Source organism: Peromyscus maniculatus, chromosome 10 (assembly GCF_049852395.1).
Source record: "Peromyscus maniculatus bairdii isolate BWxNUB_F1_BW_parent chromosome 10, HU_Pman_BW_mat_3.1, whole genome shotgun sequence".
NCBI classification, from domain to species: domain Eukaryota; kingdom Metazoa; phylum Chordata; class Mammalia; order Rodentia; family Cricetidae; genus Peromyscus; species Peromyscus maniculatus.
Genome location: NC_134861.1, coordinates 99,918,849 through 99,940,995, shown reverse-complemented (window position 1 = coordinate 99,940,995; position 22,147 = coordinate 99,918,849). Strand labels below are relative to the sequence as shown.

Genomic DNA, 22,147 nt, shown 5'->3' with positions numbered 1-22,147 from the left:
GAGTTGTCCTCTGACCCCCATACATATGCCCTGCCCCACCGATAACTATTATTTGCTATTATATATAATTATTTTGCTACTATATTAAATATATAAATATTATATACGTATCATTATAATTACTATTAGGGTCATTTTAAGCCTTGCTTTATACTCCAAACCTGAACTCTGTTTTCCCTTCAGACTTAGAGTCTAACATAAGCAGAAATTTTCAAGATGAGAGCCTAGTGGCCTGGTGTGGTGGTATACACCTTCAGTCCCAGCACTTGGGAGTCAGAAGCCAGAAGATCCAGAGTTCAAGGGCAGCTTGCTACATAGTGAGGTCCTGTCTTTAAAAGTAAATACATTATGTGTATGTGTGTCTATGTGTGCATGTGTGTATAATATACATACGTTAGTATGCATATATGTGTATATATGCATACACGCAGTATATGTACACACACACACACACACACACACACACACACACACACGTATGAGAGAGAGACCCTAGTGATCAACTCTTAACACCATGAAATGTCTGGTCTAGAAGCCACATCTAGACTATTTTAGACGTAGCTGTTTTATATGCTGGTTATAGCGGGAACTGGGGGATATCTAAGATTAGGAACGTCCCTAGGAAGAAGCAGCTTCTTCCAGTGTTATACTCTCTTGGGATTACTGTTCTGTGATTTCTGTTTTCCCAGGCATTTATCATTAAGATCAGGGAAGAAAAATGTGGATATCTTGGCAGCCAGATGGACAGTGGGAGTGTAGATGTTGGTCTCACAGTCCAGTGGCCAGAGTTTGGCATATAAAAATGCAGGCTTCCAGTTAAAGTTGAATTTCAGATAAACACCAAATAATTTGCTTAAGTATGCCTGTGCAGTATTTTGGACATAATTATACTAACAAAATCTATTATGTATAAAGAATTATACATTCTTTATCTGAAAATTCAAGTTTAATTTGGTGTCCTATATTTTTTTTCTGATAACCTGGGTTTTTACATTTTAATCTCCTCAGCATAAGTACTGGTCCTGGTTCTCTGACTAACTAGTTAGTTGTTCATCACTGTCCATGGTGGTGACCTACACAGGCCTCAGTTCCTGTATCTAAGATGACGGATTTGTATTAAGCTGAGCTCCTCCCAGTTCTCAGCCCTGGCTTTAACAATGCAGTCACTAGATGCCGTATCCTAATTTAATTGGAAACAGGAACTAGCAATCTGAACCCTGCCCTCCTCAGCAAATCCAAGTAAATATCAAGGCATGGCAGTTGGAATAAGTGAGGGAAAACGAACTTTATTCTTTGGCTTTGGATTAAAAACAAATCAAAACTTAATCCTAATGAAAAATGTAAATTAATACCAGAAACACACTGAATATTTTAAAAACAGCTCTGCATGTCCAAAGGGGGAAGGGTGGTTAAAAAAAAAAAAAAGCCCTGTTGCCAAAATCTGGTTTATTCTTTTTACTTAAACTGGAGGGGGTGGGGTGGCCAAGTATTTTGGGTCTCTGCCACCAAACCACAGGCCGGTCTCTGGTCCGCACTGCAGTTTGGATGCCTGACAAGACTCAGTGAAAACAAGTGCTATTTGTTTTCCTGTGCTTAGTATTTAACTGGAAATCAAAAGGCTAAATTTCCAATCAGTTGTTAAACAGCCCCAGATGTGAGCTCAGGGCTGTACAGAGGGACAGTGCGGCCTCACCCAGCGCATGCCCAGCGAGTGCCTTTTCACAAAGCCAAGCGATGTGTAGCTGAGGGTTGCCATGTCCAGAAATGCCAGAGAACAACTCGGACAGCCAAGCTGACATGTGGAGGAGGGAACTTGAAAGTCAACAACAAGAACAACAACAAACTCTTGTGTTCTATTGATTTTAAAATCCGGATTAAAAAAGAAACAAAAAACCCAGCTTTCTAACATCCTTCTTTGGCATCTCTGCTTCCATACTTGAGAACCCACAAAATTAGCATACCTTCTATGATGTTTTATGTATGAACTGTTCATTGACTCAGCATCCACTTCTCTGCCTGTGTGCTTGAGTCCAGTGGCCCAAGAAGAATTCAGTGAATGGCGTGTGAATCACCTGCCCTCAGGGAGCTTTCTAGGTCAGCAGAGCTAGCTAGGAAATTGGGAGTTGAGGTTCAGTATAAAAATGTACCCCCTTTTAGACCACAGAAATTGGAGAAAATGAGAACTGTCCTCTCGCCCATGCAGCTGAGGTAGCAGCCTCCATGTGGCAGGCTTTAGGGAGCCGCAAACAAACACAGCTTTCCTCACAGCCGGAGGTGTCGCCCCTGTATGCTAAGGGGTCTGACTATACCATTTTGGCTTTCTCAGTGAGGTCTTTCCCCAAACAAATTCTCTTTTGAAGGCAGATTAAATAAACGCTTCCAAATTGGTGGTGGTTCTTTTCAGTATCTCTGGTGGAATGACTCATTGTGTCCTGAGGAGGTTCCAAGTGGTTGTGTACCATACATTTCTTGTCAAGAGGCTGCTTATCTGTTGGTTTTGTGGCTTGTCCCTAAGAGCCTTAATTATATAGGGCTTGATCCTTTCATGAGCTGGGGTCAGTCAACTACCATATTTCCTAGGAATGAGTTTCTGCCCCCTTTGTGGTAAGAGAGCTCTTCCTAAATGTCACTGTGGCATTTAGAACATTGGAGAGAGTCCAGTTTCAGCCGGTAAACCTGGTCCAGAGGGAGTTTGTAGAAGCCGTCCTAGGGTTTATACTAACACGCTGGGCAAGGTGGTGAATGCTGCCAGTGGATGAGTAGCCCGGGGCCTTGGTTTGCCCTCTCGCAGTCTTCTGAGGAAGACATCCTGTCCAGGAGGACTCACAGCAGTGTGGACTTTTCCTGGCTCTGCTTGGCATCTTGTGTCATGTCTGTGTGTAGGCACAGCCCCAGCCCAGTGAAGCTTTGCTTTCATTCAACAAATTGAGGTTAAATAAACTTGAGTACATTGAAGGGAAGATTGGTTTTCTCTTGTGTCATCCAAGGAAGTTCTTTAAAGCTTTGGAATAAAGCTAATCTGGTGATCTAATGCACCTACCCTTCCCAAGCTTTGGGCAGTTGTTTTGAATGTTAATCTCTGGTACTGTGGGTAGCATGGTGGACAACCTCCCGAGAGCTATTTGGTAAGAAAAATGAGTGTTTTGTTAAGGGAAGTTGCAGAATGTTTTATTTTCATATAATGGGAGGGGGTGGGGGAAAGAAACAGACAAACAAAACAACCTGTCTCCCTGGAGGCCCTGGGATGCTGATGTGGAAGTCCTCGGCTGTGCCTGGGTACAGACGGTGATGTGGTGAGGTTCCTATAGCTGCTTGCCCAGCCCATCTCAGGAAAGGACTCAGAATGGCCTGTCTCCTTCCTGGGTACAGATTGTCCAGATTATTTGAGATAATGTGTTTTTGGATCTCAGATCCTTATCCTCTATCTGGCTTAGAAGTAACTCATTACATTTATGTGTAGGCAGAGTTTGTATTCTAAACCCTGATTTTGCCATTGGTTCCCAACACCTGATTCTAGAAGGCTTGAAGCCTGTGTTGCAGATGCAAACGGCTAATGATACCCACGATGGGGAGTTATCATTATACCATTGTGAGTGACAGTCAAGGCTAAAGACTCGTGCATCTGCCACCTCTGGCAAAAGCCTACAGTGATGATCGCCCATTTGATCTCTAGTCCCTTTATCTTCTTTATCCTTAAGAAAGTGTTCTGAGAATTCACTCTAGTGCCAGGGGATATAGGTCAGCATTGCTTGAACGCAGGTAAAAGAAATGCCTTTCTAGAAGGCCTGAGTTCTGCTCCAGTGAGCGACAAACCATGCCTGTGAACCTCAAGGTCAATCACACAGCCTTTGTCACCTGTCTGGAGGATATGCAGTGAAAACTGACCAGTCTGCATCAGGTGCCGAATGATTCAAAGTACTTACATCTATGACTTTATTTGGTCTCTGTAACATGTCTGTGATGTAGGTGCCATTATTAGCACCATAAAATTCTTTATCTTACCATATGATACAGGGGTTTTAAAGGTAATTTTCATGCAGGTATCATTTATCTTTATATCAAGATGGAATTAAGGCAAAGAGGTTAGCGTGTGTGGATAGACAGCTCCTGGATGGTGGTCATAACACAGAAAGTGGCAAGAGCTTGACAAGTGTGAGCAAAAATATTCTTTAGAACAGTAGAGTGGGCCTTGTCAGGGAAGCCACACTGCCTGATGGGAGGACATGGCTACGATGTCATCTGTAACTCTGGTGTCTAGCATGGACCATGAGTGGATTATACCAAGACCAGGACTTCAGGTCAGGTAAGTAAAGGCCTCATTTAACAGTGTCCGTTGTAAATGACTTCAAACTGGGGTGTAGGCCTTGCAGTATTCCACTTGGCCAGGGCTTTAGAAACTGTCTCTTTGACCTCTTCCCCAAGTACACTTTTCCTCTGGGCTCCTGGTTGGACTGTTTTTGGATCAGCTCCATAGGCTGCCTTGCTTAATTAGTACACATATATCCATAGCACCTTTGGGATTATTTCATCATTGAGGTTAAATGTGCTAGTTCAACTTTCTTAGTGTTGGCAGAGGAGACCATCCTGGTCGTCTACAGAGACTGTCAATTAAAACTAGAAAATGGGGCGTGGGAGGGTGGGCATACAAATCCAACTTGGGAGTTCCCAAAGGACACAAACCAGTTGCGTCTGGCTTATGGCCCCTTCTCTCTTGCTTCTCCCCAAGGAAATGTCCTTCAGGCCCCTTATTCCCTAACCATTCTTGGGTTTGGTTGCTCAGTGGGCCAGAATATACAGCTCCATTTCTCCTGGGGCTTGTATCAGCCATTCACAGAAACTATATTGGCCAAGGTTTCAGAGAAATAGACCCAGTAAGGGATATACACAAAGAGCGTTATTACAAGGAGTTGGCTGGCTTGCACCATTGTGGGGACAGGCAAGGAGAGTTGGAGATACAGAGAGAACTTTCTGGAAGGGAGCCAGCACCCATGAGCATGAGCTAAAGCTGACCCCCACAGCTAGAATGTCTTTTTCCTCAGGACAGCCCCCTTCTAGGCTCTTAAGGGCCTTCCACTGCCAAGAGCAGGCCATCTTAATGACCCAGGACAGTCCCTTCCTTAAAGTCAATCCATTTTGGACTTTAGTCACACCCATAATACACCTTCCTAACAGCATACAGGCATGGGTATGGTGAATAATGGGACCGTAGCTATACGGGTCACCTACAACTGTTCAACACCTGACAAGAGCGCTTAAGGAAGGCAGGATTGATTTTTGTTCAGTTGGCCCGTCTATGACGAGGAAGGTATGGTGGCAGGAACATGAGCCAGCAGGTCATGTGCACCCACGCTCAGGAAGCAGAGAGATGAATGCTGGCCCCCACTTGCTCTCTTCTTTGATTTGGCCCAGAGAACCCAGACCATGGATTGAGGATGATTCCTTTCACCTCAGATAACCAGTCTAGAAAATCCCTCACAGACATGCCCAGAGGGCTGTCTCCTGGTGATTCTAGACCCTGTTGAGCTGCCAACGTTAGCCATCATGCAGCAGAGCTAAGCTTACATGTAGAACGTGCCATGGTGTCTGTCTTCAGACCCCACATTGCACCGCCTGGTTTTCTTGCAGTCTCTGTCCATTGTGGGTTCTGGTCAACCATTTTCAAGTCATTGGGTACTTGGGGATTTGTGTTGACTCTAACTTGGTTTCCAGCCAGATAATTTGTGTCTGAAACAGTCATTCCTACCTGTCCCTTCCTTCTCTTTCCTCTCACCTTTCCTCAGGCAGCAGCAGAGGGAGAGTCAATACCAAAGGTGAGAAGAGTCGGAAAAGGGCACTGGCGCCTTTCGTAAAGCTTCCCGCTCGAGTCCCTCTCTGCTTTCCTCAAAGTTTGCCCACCCAGCCTTGGCAGATGGCTCAGATCTTTGCTGATCTGGAGGCAGATTCCCTCACCAGAAGGAGATGGCCTTTCTGGACCGTCAGTGCCCACTGCCCTATACTGGGAGAGCGTGGTTTGGAGAGTCCAGGGTTTTGATGTGTGTGTGTGCTGTGCACACTGTGTGATCCGGCTCTTCAGGGCTCAGAGCTCTCCCTTCAGTTGTCAAACCAAGTCAGACTCCACGTAGGATCTGCTTAGCAAGAATTCACGTCAAGGCTGTGCGACTGTTTCCTCCCAGTGTTCTGTTGATGTGGGGCCCTGAGTTGAAGGAGGTTTGACTCTACCCCACAGGGTCTGCCCGTGTGCTGACTGACTGACTGCTCCCTAGTGCTGGGACAGGGAGAGCTCTGGCTGGAATGAGTTTCGGTTCTATTGCCCTCCCTATTGCCTACCAGCTCTGTGGCTTGGGTAGGTCCTTCACCTGCTTTGAGCCTTTATTTCCTGTGAAATAGAGAGATTACCAGCATGAACAAGGATGACCTCTGTAAAGGCCATTCTAAGATCTTGTCTGCTGTCTGGCTTTTGTAAATTTCAGTTAGTACCCTTGAACTTGGCTTGGCACATTAGATGTAAAATAAAAAAGTCCTCCACAGTAAGAGGTTCCTAGAAGCATACATGGAGGGCAGCCACAGCTTGAGGAGCATGGTAAATATCAGTAACAGAGTCAACATCCAACAGCAACTCCTCCATGTCCTCTGCCTTCGCTAATGCCCCCGCCGCTAAAAAACAAAACAAAAACACCCTTTAGGTGGCAAATATACTTTGAAATTAGGCTCAAATATCTCTTATTGTTGATTTTTATTTGTTTGTAACAGGATTTCACTCTCAGTCCTAGCTGGCCTGGAACTCACTATTGTAGATCAGACTGGCCTCAAATTCATGGGGATCTACCTGAGTCTGCCTCCTAAGTGCTGGGATTAAAGACATGAGTCACCATGCCTGGCTAGTCCCTCCTAATATCTTGTGATGTAGAAGGTGAGGAAGGGTGAACTCAGAAGCCTGGGGGGTTATGTTATAGGCTGAGGAGTATCTGGGCTAGCCTGGGGTTCTTAGCTGATTACTTTGGGGTGGGACGAGAGGGTGCTGGGCTAAAGCCTGACCTTCAGATCTTGTGTGAGATCTTCTGCCTCTCCTTGTATCCATGCGTCCTCACGTCCATTCTTGTGCTGCTTCTGTGGGGGTGGCACATCGCTTTCACGCTGGCTTATGCTCAGGTTTGGACGTGCTGGTATCCAGGGCAGCATCAGCATTTTCTTCATGCTGTGCACAAGCATGTGGAATATGAAGATCACAGAGCCGTCTCAATCCTCAGCATCTTACATTTCAGGAAAAATTAAAACATCCCAAGATGGTCATGATGAATGTTTAGAGAAAAAATTAATATCAAGTATGTTCTAAGTCATTTTATTGGGAAAAAAAGTAATCTGGTTTAGGTTACAAAATAAAAACACCCAAGAATTAAAAAAAAAATACATGAATTTGCATTTCCTGAATGCATGATTGGCAACTGCTGTAGTCATATGGCTCGAAAATATGTAGCTTTGCAAGTTATGAATGTAGGTTCATGGTCATGGAAGTTATTATTTCTTTAGAATAAACCCTTTCAAAACAGCATTGAATCATGACATATGTTAATAGAAAACATGTTTCAGATTGAATTTCACATCACGGGACTTCGAAGGAAATAGGCGAGTAGAGTCCTTCTGGGGATTGGGTGGAATGAACGTGTGACTTTCTTCTTTCAGAACGAATGGTTCAGTCCTTAGGGGAAGGAAATCTTTCAGAGTACTGAAGGAATTTATTTCTGCTGGACCTTGCACACAAAACACATCCCAGCGTAATCCCCTTGATACCTTTCTGTGTAGGCTCTGAGGCACCCGGGGCCATTTGCAGGTCCTACTTAAGCACAGAGGGACAGAGTCACCTTTTCCATGTCTTCCCACCACCCCTGGAACTGAGCAAGCAGATTCCCGGCATGGCAGGAGTTTGTGAAATATCAGTGTTTTTCTGTACTTTATCTGTTCCCCATAAAGAGCTGTGCTGAGTCGGGGGCCCTGAAGGTGAAGAGGCACAGTGAAAAGGAAGTTGACGTGGGAGGGCAGAGGGGGCTGCCCGCTGATCCATACTGTACAAGTGTGGCATCTCCACCAAAGTCACGTGAACGGGCCAAGGTGGGTGTGTGAGTTTGAGCAGCCCCACGGCTCTGGAATCCAAATAGCAGGTACTCACCAACTGATAACCACAGCTCCTGTGCATCAGGGTTGAACTGTAGGGTTTTTTGGGGAGGTGTGGGGTGTGCATGTGTGATGACTCCTGGAACAGCTTTTCCTGTGACGCCTCAGCAGGCTTTTCTTTCTCTTTGTGGAGATGTGGTTTCTCTTATTTTGCAAGACTCACTTCTTTTCAAATGTGCAAGAGGATGACTCCATCCATGGTGTGTCTGTTCTCCCTCCCTTTGGGGCTCCTTTTCTTCACCAATGTAAGGGAGGAAACTCTTATTTGATCACAAGTTTCTGACCTCCACATGCCTACCGTGGTAAGTACCCTCTCACACCCCATACCCCACACACATCCTCACACATGCATCATGCACACTCATAAGAACAGGAAAATACTCTGGAGGCATGGGGAGGTAGATGTGATTTAATTTATTGTGCTCACGTATGGAACTATTAAAGAACGTGTAATAAATAAAATCAGTACCAGGCTTGGTGATGTAACTCAATGGCAGAGCTCTAGTCTAGTCTACAAAAGTCCCTGGCTTCAGTCCCCAGCACCATGAAAACAAATTAATAAATAATATTTGTGTCTCTGGCCTAGACCTTGCCCAGTTGTGCGTTGGAGTCACAGATGGTAAGAATTGCAATGCAGTTTCCAGGGTTCCCACTCCCCACCACCCTGGAGTCTACATTTTGACTTGTTTCTGCCTGTTATATACTAATCTGAGATCACACTTAGGGAGTCACTGGCTCATCGTGTCTTCTGTGTCCTAGACTAAGAGTCAGAAGGGTGAACGTAGATGTGCATTCCTTCCTTAGGGTCATATTGGAAGAAGATGTGATAGAAATCAAGTGTGATTTTTAAGTATAAGTAAATCAAAATGTAATTAATTCATGCAACATAATATTTAAACATGATAGAGAATAAAATTCATGGGATATTTTACTTTTTGTAAAAAACAAAAAACCTTAAAACTCTGGTATGGATCTTCTGTCTTCAATGTGGGTCACTTTAGCAACATTTTGGATGCTTATTTATTGGTGATGTGGAGTCAGTAGTTACTCTGTTGCATACTATGTGAACGGGAGTAAAGATAGCCTTCCCAGAGCCTCTGACATTCATGATAGACTGTACTATCTGCTCCCGTTTCTCTATTCCTCAATGTGACCATCACATCTTCTTTAGCACAAAGCTTATGTCTCAGGCACAGCATCCAGCCAAATGAATTTCAAGATGCATTCTGTCGGACACTTACTGTCTTGTTTATGGATACCACCAATCCCAAGTACTTGGGATATGCCCCTGCACAACATGCCTGAGCATTCCAGGCTCCAAAGGAAGAGATGTGAAATGAACACAATGAATGAATATATCCTGTAGCATTTTAGAAAGTGATGGGTACAATAGAAATAATATGCAAAGAAAGATGAGGGACCCAGAGATGCCAGAGTGGCAGGCTATTGGTTGTGTGGTAGGCTTAAGAGAGGCTGCATTCTGAGGGCAACATGTGAGTGGACTTGAAGTAGAGTGTGTGCAATGGACCTGATGGTCACCTGTGGTCCACTGTGACCTGAATGTGTATCTTGGGTGCTCACCTGAGCGTATTTGTTTGGGGGTGGGGCTGGGGTGGGGGTGGAGTCAGGAAATGGGGGGATGAGTACAGGACTAGAAGAGGCGTTGGGCAGCCGCAGCACTGCCCACAGCATGGCCCCCTCTCCCCGCCCCAAGACTGAACTGACTTGAGGGGAGGCTCAAGAGAAACTGTGCTGCAACCCCTGGACCTCTGAGTCAGCTGAGATCAGTGCTAAAATGAAGAAGCTCACTTCCAGGAAGACGCTGTAGAGGCCTGCAAGGACTCGGCCTTTGCTCTGGCCTGTGAGCTCAACTTCAAGGCATGTGTGGGTCTGCTTAGGACTTGAAGAGTTAAAGCTCAAACACAGGTGTGGAAACAAGAGGGCTGGATGCCTCCTTCGGTTTTTTTTCGTGTACTTTTGGATGAGGTTATTGAATCTGATCCAGAAAAAATAATAAACTTGGCTCTTGTAGCCTCGTTGTAAGTTCTTGTAATAAAACTCCCAGCCTTGGCAGATAGAGTAATGCTCTGCTCTTAAAAAAAAAAAAAAGAAAAAAGAAAAAAAGAAACGTAAAAGAAAAAGTCTAGTAGCATAACCAGCATTTAAAATACCAATGCTGTGCTCAGTTCAAGCAGGAAAGAACGTTCCGGTGAGGAAAGGACTCAGATGCACATTGGCTTCCCGGGATTTGTTAGACCATTAACTACTTGGTGTTTGTCCCTTCAACAGACCCTTGCTAAGAGTCAAGGTCCTTGGAGCTCGGTGTTCCTCAGATTCCCACAGGAAGACATCTGTCATGTCAGGGGGTTGGGTTTTAATTAGAAAGCAGGAGGAAAGTTCAGTGCACTGTGGGCGGAGACGCAAAACTGCTAAGTATGCTTTAATAATTGGTTTTTAGCTGGAGTTATTGGGTGAGAAATCAAATCATTAGCTTTAAAGCCTAGCCGAGAGTCACTTTCTGGGGAGGTGGAGGAAGCAAGAAGCTCTGGCAGCTGGAGTGAGGAAGAGTCGTCTCTCCCTGTCAGCAGCACAGGGAGATTTCCATCAGTGACTTTTAACCCTACCTGAGCCGTGCACTGTGCGCGGAAAGAGACTCAGAATGGACACACGCTTCCTTGGCCCTCGGGTGCTGTTCTTTGTCAAGGGAAGGTGGTGGGTGTGTCGGTACACAGCAGCTATTGTGTGAGAGAGGGGATGAGCAGGGGGCATGTTGGTGACTGGTGGGCAGCTAAGTCCCGAAGAGAGCGGGGTCTGGGAGGCTTCACAGAGAAGCGGGTGGAAGGCAGGTGAGGGAGGCACCGCACCGTGAGGGAGGCACAGTGGTCCAGGTGAGGGAAGAAGGATCGAAGACCCAAGAGCAGGTAGTCTGTGGAGTGGTCTGCCGCTGTCATTGGCTCTCATGGTGAATCCTGGGCATGTGGGAAAGGGGCGTGAACTGGAGGGGAAGCCGAGATGCCTCTTCCCCACGTTGAGATGCTTCACTGTTCCGTGTCATCACACATTTGCATTTTAGGAAGGTTTTCCAGGTGACTGTGGAATATGGGTGAAGGAATGGGATCAGCTACTGTGTTGTTGTTTTTAATAAAAAGGCCAGAAATGTGTCAGCAGCACGAGAGACCCTGAACCAAGGTGGAGGACGGGCAATGGAGTAAACAGCCTTGGGGAGTTTCTGTTATTTTAACCAAATACGAAACCCTGTGCTTAGCCTTTCGTTCTTTTAAAACAACAATTTCACACTCACTTATTGTGGAACATCAAGAAGTACATGTTTAGTCTCTGCTCCTGTGTCTGGCACACACCTCCTAAGACCCTCGGTGTCCCCAAATGATACCTTGCTTGTATTAATGTGATGACTGGTGACTGAGGGCTCCTAGATGGACTCAAGTTGGGGGCTGGTTGCCAGGGGAACCAACTGCTGTATTAGAGGCTGGAGCTTTCTCTGCCCCAGCTGAGGAAGGAAATAGAATTAGACCTCGTCACCACTGACCAGAAATTTAGTTCAGTCCTGCCCATCCAAAGAAGCCCTGAGTCTCGCCCCAGCACTGTGTTCAGAGTCTGTGGTGGCAACGATTTGGCAACCGTGGTGTCTGGGGAGGAGATGAGAAGCCAAAGAGTGACTACATGATGGAAGTCCACTGACATCCTCAACTATTCGAAGGCTTGTGTCACCGAAGAGTGAGGAATGACTCCCCTGACCGGGTAGGCGTGACTCCGACCGCAAACAGAATCTTACTGGTAGAAAGGGAACGGGGCTTACGAAGGTCTGTGGATGCTGGAATCCACAGGTTGTCCTCTCACCTCCACATATGAATAGTGCCATGTGCCGACCCACGCACACACACCACACACGCACGCGCACACACACACACACACGCATACACACAAACATACACCACACACACACACACACACACACGCACACACCACACATACATATACACCACACACACATACACACACACACACACACACACACACGCGCACACACACGCACACACCACACACACATATACACCACACACACATACACACACAAACATACACCACACACACACCACACACACATACACCACACACACATGCACACACACATATACACCACACACACACACACATGCACACACACACACACACACACACACGAATGCATGCACACACATACACACACACATGCATACACACAAACATACACCACACACACACACACACACACACACACACACGATTTCAAAAGAAAACACCATCATGGTAGCAAATGTGGGCATCTTTCGAGGGTTCGACCAGAAGCCCAGGGTGACTGAAGTTCCAAGCCTGGTACCCTGGCCTTCCCCTGGTGCTGAGGGACTATTAGACTCTCTCCGGTTCCTTCCTCTACTGTGGAAATGGTAATCATCACTGGTCCTGAGGTGGTGGGGGTCCCCGTGAACAGTATCTCCTGTGCTCCATCATGGCGGAGGGCGTTTGTGGGGCCCGCAGACCCGGTGGTTGAGGGGAGAGTGCTGACTAAGCACCTGGGAGAGCAGAACATTTCCATGGACCTGCATCAGCGACGCCTCCCTCCCGCCCGGCAGCTTTGCTAGCTTCTGATTGGAATGTGCCTGAGGAGTGCCGATAACTGTTTCCAAATTCCTCAGCCCTGAGTTTATGGACCTGGGGCTGCCTAGAGAGAAGACCACACTGAGGCGGGGTTGATGGGGTGTGGCAGGGAGGACAGGTGACCAGCGGGAGCAACCCTGCTTGGGCCTCACTGTCACATGGTTCTTAAGGACTTCAAGCTACATTCCATATTGCTGTTGACTTCCTCTGTTTACACTGCTCTCCTTGCCTTTGGAATGAACCACTGCCGTATATCTCTTCTTTTACTCTGGAAAAAATAGTTTGCCTTGCTTTGCATGATGTATTTAAGACCGAGGTTAAATTCTGTGGCTGCACCGTGGAAAGGGCATGGCAGCCGGCATCTGAGGGATCCTCGCGTCTCACCCAGGATGGTGCAGGCAGTGGGTCAGAGCCCTCGCTGCGCTTCTGCGCATTTGTTCTTTCAGTGACAAGGTGAATAAAAATACACGAGTGCTCTCCAGTAGCACAAAGATTTTACTGCAGGCCTAGAGGTGGAGAGCCCCAGATGGTTTGAGGTAGGGTTGGTGCGTGGCTGCCGGCCAGCAGAGATACCCAGAGGTGGCATGGTTAGTATGGGGCAAGAAGATGGATGGCAAGTCTTGACATGAACACACAACATCAAAACAAGACCAGAGCTGAGCCTTCCACGTGGCTTTGCTTACAACCGGCATGCGGACCTTTAGTTAGTAGTCACCCTTGCGGAACCAGAAGGCACGCTGTGGTGCCTAACACGTAGTTGGTGGGCAGTTAACTGTCATTCCTGTGATGTAGTTTTTACCCAGTTTATCAATGACTAGTTCTGTGTTTCTCGAGCCAGCACAGACCAGAAAGGCTTCCTTATCTTTAGGAACTCAACAGGGGTCCATGAAGTGACCCTTGCTGCCAAGCCTCACGACCCCCAGGTCATCCTCTGACCTCAGCACATGTGACATGCACACCTGCACAGAGCAAATAAATACGGAAACGAAAAGGGCACTAAACCTGACGTAGATCCTGAAACGAGGTGCTGGGGTTCATACTGGGGACTCAGGCAGGTACGTGGGCAGTAACGGCACTTGGGAATGCCAGGCAATAACACGTGCTCATTACTACCCTACCACAGCCTTCCACACACAGCCAGTGTGTGCTGTCAGTGTCTGCAGCGGGCTTGCTCAGGCTCAGTGTTGGTGGCATCACTAATAGTACCCAATCTAGAATAAATTCTGTGCAAAGTTATTGTGCCTGCTGTTTAGGAAATGACAAAGCCAAAGGTTTTTAAAGTCCGTATGTGTTGAGAGAGGTACAGAGTTTCCCCTAAATGTCCGGTTCAATCTGCAGATGTGAGCCAGCATAAATGAAGACCAGTAATGCTTGGAAGGTGGGGCCTCTAATGGAGGCTTGTGGGAAAGCATAAAGATGATTCTGACGGCTGGGCGGTGGTGGTGCACGCCTTAATCCCAGCACTTGAGAGGCAGAGCCAGGTGGATCTCTGTGAGTTTGAGGCCAGCCTGGGCTACAGATCAAGATCCAGGACAGGCACCAAAACAGCACAGAGAAACCCTGTCTCGAAAGAAAAAAAAAAAAAAAAGGATGATTCTGACTGTTCCAGTGCAGTTTCTCATCACAGGGCTCTTTCAAAGTCTGAAGGGACGTCTCGCCTGGGATTATCTGGAGAAGTGGGTTTGGGGTTGCTTGAGTCAGCTCTTAGAGAGCTTGCCTCTGTCACATCTGCTTGCGTAAGAGAGAGAGGAGACAGATTAGGTAAAATGGGTAAATCTGGCCAGTGCTTTCTCTAATTCTGGTTTGGCTCCGGGTAGCTGACTATGTCGTGTTAACTCTGCCCTTCTGTTCACTTCAGGTGTCGCAGGGTTCTGTGGTCAAGTTTCCATCACAAAACTTCTCCTCAACAGCGGAAACAGAAGAGAGGAGCTTCCCTCAAGGGAATGAGCACCTGCTAGACTGGGCCCGGAAGGAGTATGGAGCCGTGACGTCGTTCACTGAAGTCAAGATGGCGAGAAACATCTACATTAAACTGGGGGAAGGTGAGTCTGTTAGTGGCAGGTTCACAGCAGCTGGTTGTCTGCCCTTCTGAGTCCAGGTGGTCAGAGTACGGGACTGGCAGAGGCCTAAGGGAGAATCTGAGCGCTGCTCCTTCCCCACACCCCTCCTCTCCTTCTTCTGCAGAAATGAGCTGGTTACAGCGGAGAGGTAGGGTGCAGTGTGGCTGAGAAAGCGGGTTGCTGTAGGATTAGAACACAGTCACACCTAGAATCCAGAATAAGCAAGTGGCTAAGGGTGTGGGGAGGCAGAGGTAACTGGTGTGATGAAGGAGTTAGCGGGATGGGTTGGACACCCGGGGCAGCTTCTTACCTGCCATTCTGCGAATGTTTGAAGCCAGTATCCCTTTCTGGTGTTGAGACTTCAAATTTTTGACACTAGCAGAGGGAAAAGTGTTCAAATATTATTTTTAGTACTAGCACTCATTACAAGGACACATTTTTAGAGAAAGGAACTACCTATGCTTTGATAAGTGATAGCCCACTTTAATTTCCTTGCCTTGCAGAAAGATATAAATATCTAACAACTCTATTTTGAAAGCCTATTTTTTTAAAAGTATTTTAAAATCAGTTTTAGGTGAGTATATTTGGACCTCCCTGCCAAGTTACTGGGAAATAACTGTCATGGATGGAACCTTGTCCTCAGCTGGCTGTGTAGTATTGCACCCCTTATCAGGTCCTGTTGAATCTGACAGCAGCCATCACCTCCTCCCAGGATATCATGCATGGATGGGGGGGTGGGGGGGTGTTGAATGTTTGATCCCCCAGGTTGGATCTGGGCTGTTTAAAGCAAAAATGAGACAGGTGCAATAAAGGTGGGCACTGACGTTGGTGTGTAAAGGTGGGCACTGACATTGGTGTGTAAAGGTGGGCACTGACGCTGGTGTGTAAAGGCGGGCACTGACGCTGGTGTGTAAAGGCGGGCACTGACGCTGGTGTGTAAAGGCGGGCACTGACATTGGTGTGTAAAGGTGGGCACTGACGTTGGTGTGTAAAGGTGGCCACCATCACTGATGTGTTGGCTACATGTAAAGACCATGTCTGGAGTTTTCACACGTGCTAGACGGCATCCCAGGAAGGGGGTATTGTTCCTGTCATTCTGTGCGGGCTTAGGGGAGGGTTAAGTGAATGTACCACATTTCTAGAAAGTGTCCACGCCCGTTCTCAGCCATAGGATCCCTCACTCTTGAGTCTAAAGCTGCCTGCTGCTCTCCTTTAAGTCTGACCCAAATCAGCATAGCCCCGGTGAAGGTGAGCTGCTGGACGGAAAGTGGCTTCTCGGCCTGAGAGAAAGGGCTTTAGATGGGAATGGAGTTTGAAAGGCCTGGGTTTGTTCCTAGATTCCCGAGGTAGTCGGGCCTCATTGGTCCGTCTGAAGCGGAGTCTGGTAGCTTGAAGGGTGAAGGGTAACAAGTCTTGCATCGTTAGCATAAGAACATCTGGAGTGGAAACATTTGAATACTGGGCCCTGTTTCCTTGACAATGCACATAGCACATTAGTGACCCATGCCTGGAGTCAGGTCTCTCAGGTGGCTGAGCTCCACATTGAGGGGGAAACAAAACTAAACGACCTGCTGCCAGGTTGGTGAAAACTGGCTGACTCTGTGTATCCCTAGGATCCCCTGAAACCTGACTCCAGCCGTTAGCTGGGTCTAAGTCACTGGCCCATGTCACGGACTGGAGCATTTAGGGGGTGGGGAGCAAAACTCCTTTGTTAAATTCCTAGACCCCAGGCAATGTTACTGATTGTCACCTTGCTATGCCAACCTCACTGATTAGCTTCCCAAACAGGGACCTAGGCTGTGAGTCTCTTCTTGCTCAAGTCCCAGTGGCTTTTAGAGTGTGGCTCCCACTTTGGAAGCATCGATGTTACTGAGAACCTTGTTACCGAGATGCCAATTTTTAGCTCAGTCCTAACCAGCTAAATAAAAACTAGGATGGGGTTAGCAATCCATGTTTCCATGAGCCATCCTGGTGGTGGTACTCAGTGTCTCCACAGAGTGTAGAGTGTGAGCTCTTATCTAAGCACGATGGACTTTTCTCCAGGTTGTCACCTTCACCGCAGGAAAAGGAGCCTTTGTGTGACAGCCAAGGCTCCTTCCTGCTCTCGGAGTCCTTGGCCATGTTAACCTGCACCTTCCCTACCAAGCTTAAGAGGTTTATACCTGGGGCTTCCCCTTTATGCTTCTCTTTCGACTTGGCACTTGGTGTAAGTTTTTATGCCAAGCTTGTGGAAAGTCATGCGAGCTGGGGGACCCAGCCGACGAAATGTGATCAGTTCGTTCAGCTTAGATGGCAGTGGCGTCTGGGACTGGAACCTTTAGAAACAGCAACTTTTGAATAGTTAAAACTTTCCTAGTGGCTCACTCACCTGAGGGAATCTTTGGCTATTTGTCTCAAATTTCACATCATCATTTGTTGACTCAAGAAGCCTGTACTATGTGTCTGTTATGTGCCAGCTACAAGCTAGGCACGCCTGTGTAGGAAACGCAAGCCACAGTCCCAGGAGGCTCCTGGTCTCTTGAGTCTTCTGGCCCATATACACACCTCCCGATTCTCAATCAGATTTCAGCCCTGCAGTCCTAATATCATTTTCCATCTTGTGACCTGGGGGAGGCATCACAGGGCTGCAGCTGTGAAGTATGCATTCCTCATCTGCACATCTGGAAAACTCCTTAGCAGACGTAGAAGGGTGCTGCTCCAACAGCCTGAGTTGCAAAGCTGTGGGCTGTTCCCTCGGAGGAGGTTTGTAGAAAAGAACACAGGGTGCAGGAGCCAACGATCTCTTGCAGCAATCCCACCGGCAGGGGCCGTGTTCACTACTGTGATGCCCTCTGTTCCGAGGCGCTGCTGGGGATGTTACAAATGGTTAGAACGACAGTACCACAGTGTGAGCCGCAGACCAGCCAATGGAACTTGTGCAAGGTTGGGGCAATGTCAACCCAGCCCGGGAATCTTGAAAACTCATCTCTTGTTTTTAGGTGCGACTTCCATGTGGATGTGAACCCCAGCACATCCCATCCTTAAAATTTAAAAGACACAAGGCTGCCTCACTAAAGTGATTAATTCCCCTCCTGAAAATGTAGCTTCTCCTAGAACTTCCTGGACACTGGTCCCAGCTGTCACGGTGACAGCAGCTTCTCCCTTGGTTCTGTTTAAACATTTAAGCCAGGAGATGGAAATCCCATTGGGTGTAGTGCCGTGTAAATAGCATGTGTGTCTTCAGGGGCTTGGACTGGCATGTCTTTTCCCAGGTCGGGGTGGTGAGCAGTCCTCAGCACAGTGGTGAATGTAAAAGCACTTGAAAATGGGAGAGAGTCATGTCAGGGTTAGTCGTGTAAGGCAAGAGTGTAAAAAAGAATAAAAGTTTGTCTTCTGTCTCTTCCCCATCCTTTCCACTTTTAATTTCAGGGTAGAAAGTGCTATGATGTGTGGGCCAGAGAACCAATAGCTACTTGCATTGAAGCTGCAAGTATTTAAGGAGAAGCCTATAGGATTGAAAATGGATCCAGTGTTGAGTGTGCTCATGGGAAATGCCTGTCTAGGTGGGAACCTCTTGGTAGACAGGTGACAGTCTCAAGTCCGCAGCCCAGAAGAGGAGCGATGGTGTAGGGACAAATGGATTCCACATGAGTGACTGGGTTATCTGGAGAAAGCTAAGATTCTGAGTCTGGATTATTTAGCCTGACGTAGACTTCCAGGAAAATGCAGACATTTTCCTGCATATGCCATGATTTCATTTGTCCTTATGGCTGTATATCTTTTTTGATGTTGTGTTGTTATGGTTTTTTTTTTTTTTTTTTTTTTTTTTTTAGATAAGGTCTATAGTCCAGGCTGGCCTCAGACTTGCTAGGTAGCTGAGCATGATCTTAAATTTCTAATTTTCCTGCCTCTACCTCCTGAGTGGGAGATTATGGACGTGTGCCACCACATCTTCTACACCACACTGGAGGCAGACCCCAGGGCCTTGTGCATGCTAGGCAAACACTTTGCCAACTGAGCTACATTCCCTAGCTCAGAGCTGAGAGTCTTAGTCTTAGCTTGCAGTAAGAATTAACTACGGAGCTCTTCAGAAAGGAAAGATGTCCATGTTCTACCTGATAACCTGAGTCGGATTATCAGGGACAGAGTGCTAACAGGTGGGTTCCAACCCGGACCAAAGATTGAAGACCACTGTAGTAAAAAAAAGAGTGGAACATAACATGGGTCATAGGGGATGAGTAAGGACAAGAAACGAGTGGACGTAGATAGATAGATAGATAGATAGATAGATAGATAGATAGATAGATAGATAAACAAACAAAAAACCGCCACCAGCATTGGCCGCTCGGAGCTCACTGGTGGCCACAGTGGAAGGCATTTCTGAGCAGTGACTGAGGCCACAGATGAGTCCCCACCCCACCCCACCCTTCGGGCTTGTGTCCTGTCCTCAGTCTTACTATCCCCTTTCCTTCCAGTCTGGTTCCGTGAGCTCAGTGGTTTGACCAAGTGCCCTATCTGTCTTCACTTGCAGATCAAATGTTCCCTCCTACATGCAGCATAGGGAAGAACTTCCTCTCCCTCAATTACCTTGCCGGGTACCTTCAACCCAAACCAGCTGAAGGCTGTATCCTGTCTAGTCAGCCCCAGGAGAAGGAAGTGCACATCATTGAGTTAATCACCCCCAACTCGAACAGGTGAGCACGTACGTGCAGGTGAGTGAGCGTGACGATCTTCATGGTACGTAGCAAGGATCCATCAGATGGCACAGTTTGCCACTTGTGGTCTTAGTCTCTCAGCTTCCTACCCTGGCCTGGAAGTTTGATTCTTCCTATTGAAAATAATTAGTTGTTTGTTTTTAAGGAGAAGAAAATTGTTTTCCAGTCTGGCCTGTATTTCACATGGACCAGTGACTCAAGCTTTACAGTTTTATTGTAGAGAGAATTTTGAAATGAAAAGTGTAATAGAGTTTTCATTTCAAAATTGAATAGACTACAGATGAGTTTGGGTAGGATTCCATTCAGTCCCATGTACAGAACTCTGTGGGAAATTCCAAGGGAACGGGCGGAACCTGGAGCACCTGTGCAGACCTTTTCAGTCGGCACCCTGGCTACCGCGCTTCTCAAGTGGAGCCAAGACAGACTTTCTTCAAGTTCAGGACAAAGGGTGGGATTGTGTGGTAGAAACCATTCTCTTTCATGCTGAATTCTTTGATCACTAATTTTTTTAATGACTGTATATCCATCAGTTTGGGGAAGTAAATGCAGATATGATTATTTAACTGCGGTTGATGCCTTAGTCATCCCCATAAGAGGCCTTTTGCCTCTTATTTTATTACGAAGTTCCCTATCGATTGCACTGCTGTGTTCCCCACCTCCCAACCATCAGCCACTCAAGTCAGGGTTTCAAGGGCTTCAGCCTATAAGGACTTAGAAGTTACAGGACGATGAAGGGTGAGCCACAGAAGCTCAAAGACACAATTCTGCTTCACAATGAAGCTCACTTGGGATGTTCAAGTCTTCTTCAAATGGTGCTGCACGGATCTACTGCCCTTCCCTCCCAACAAGAGAAAAACTTGAGTGGTTAATTAGCATCAGGCCTGTGTTCCTATTGTTATGTAAACCCATTTTGTTATGTGTGCAATAGCAATCTGTTTTGCACATGTCATTTGCCTGGGATCCACGCCAGCTTTTTAATCCACTGGCCAGACACTGGAAACATGAGGCTTGGAAGCAGTGGCAAACCTTCTGGCATTTGGGTCTTGACTTGGCCTTTGTTTTCCACACACAGCAACTTACAGGTGGATATAATCATTGACATACGACCTGTTCGAGAGGGCTCTGAGGTGGTCAAAGACCTTGTCCTGATCTTGAAGTGCAAAAAGGCCGTCAACTGGGTGATCAAATCTTTTGACGTCAAGGGAAACCTGAAAATTATTGTAAGTTGGCTACCCATTTCTTGGTCTTGTTAAACAGCAATAATTTAAACTGTGGTTGTGTGTGTTATTTTTGCAAGGCTTCTGCCTCTTTGGACTTTCTAAGCTCTCTGTTAGCTTTGACTTTGCAAACCATGCTTGGTCCTCCTGATGGCCAGTCAGTGTGGCGGCTAAAACGTGGCCCTCGGGAGCATAACAGGCGTGGGCTTGAGTCCTGGTTCTTCTACGTAAAAATTATGGCCTTGGACAGGACCTTGAAGCTTTCTGAATTCCAGTTACCTCATTAGGAAGGTTTTGAAATGAATTAGTGTGTTTTCTAGTCGTAGTAAACATGAAGCAATGAACATTTTTCATGTCTGAGTATTCATTCCTTAGAGGCTCAGTATCATGGTCCCAAATTTCATCTTTTCCTCTGGAGTTAGGTGCTTGGGGAAGAAGGAAAATCCAACTTATCCCAGCCCATGTCATAGACTTTCCTGTGGAGATAAATATGTGCTGTTGTGTGAGTCTGCTTACATCTAACTTCTAGGAGCAAAACTCTGAGAGAAGAATAAAGTAGTTGTTGGCACTGGGGAGATTGCTCAGTCAGTGAGTGACTTTATCCTGTAAACTGTAATCCCAATGCTCAAATGTGGGAGGCAGACACAGGAGAATCCCTTGAGCTCATTGGCCGTCTGTACAGCCTAGCTGATTGGTGAGCTCCTGGTTCAGTGAGAAAACCTATCTCAAAAACTTAGGCAGACATAGATTGAAGAAAACACCTGATGTTGACTTCTGACCTCCACGTATACATATGCACACCCTCCCCTACACACATGTACATGCCTCACACATGGTCTTTTCAAAAGTAGCCATGGGTGTGCTCCGACTGATCTCTAAAACATTGTTTTGCAAAGCTTTTGTGAGGGGCCTTGCAACTGACATAAAGCAGTAGCTAACTTGTTGGGAAAGTCGAATGTTAAAGTTCGGTGAAATCAGGTATATTTAGGGAAAAACTATTTGGCTGAATATTGAGCAAATTATATGTATGTATGTATTGTGCATGTATGTATGTAGGTATGTATGCATGTGTATATACGTATGCATGCATGCATGTATCACATCTCCTTGGCATCTTTTTTGTAGAGTAAAAATTTTAAGGCATTTTTAATTGACCAACATCTTTTTCAGTGCTTATATCAAAACAGCTGGAGTGGATTTTAGATTTCTGGTATTTTTTAAGAGAGATTGCCTTTGGTTGTTTGGGTTCTGTGTTCATTTGCACACAGCGCCTTCCCTGTGACCCAGCAGTTGGCAAAGCTAACAGCTCCCTACAAGTCCAGCCGCAGAGGTGAACTCACCAGAGGAGCAC

General features: G+C 46.6%; 1 protein-coding gene across 1 annotated transcript in view; it reads left to right on the top strand.

Moving 5' to 3' along the window:
- The window catches only part of Tgfbr3 (transforming growth factor beta receptor 3), a 184,029-nt gene that overhangs the window by 118,649 nt on the left and 43,233 nt on the right, over positions 1 to 22,147 (top strand). The window contains exons 5-7 of the mRNA XM_006985830.4: positions 14,684 to 14,867; positions 19,396 to 19,558; positions 20,652 to 20,799. Coding sequence (XP_006985892.2) covers positions 14,684 to 14,867; positions 19,396 to 19,558; positions 20,652 to 20,799 — 495 coding nt within the window. The remainder of the gene's footprint in view (positions 1 to 14,683; positions 14,868 to 19,395; positions 19,559 to 20,651; positions 20,800 to 22,147) is intronic.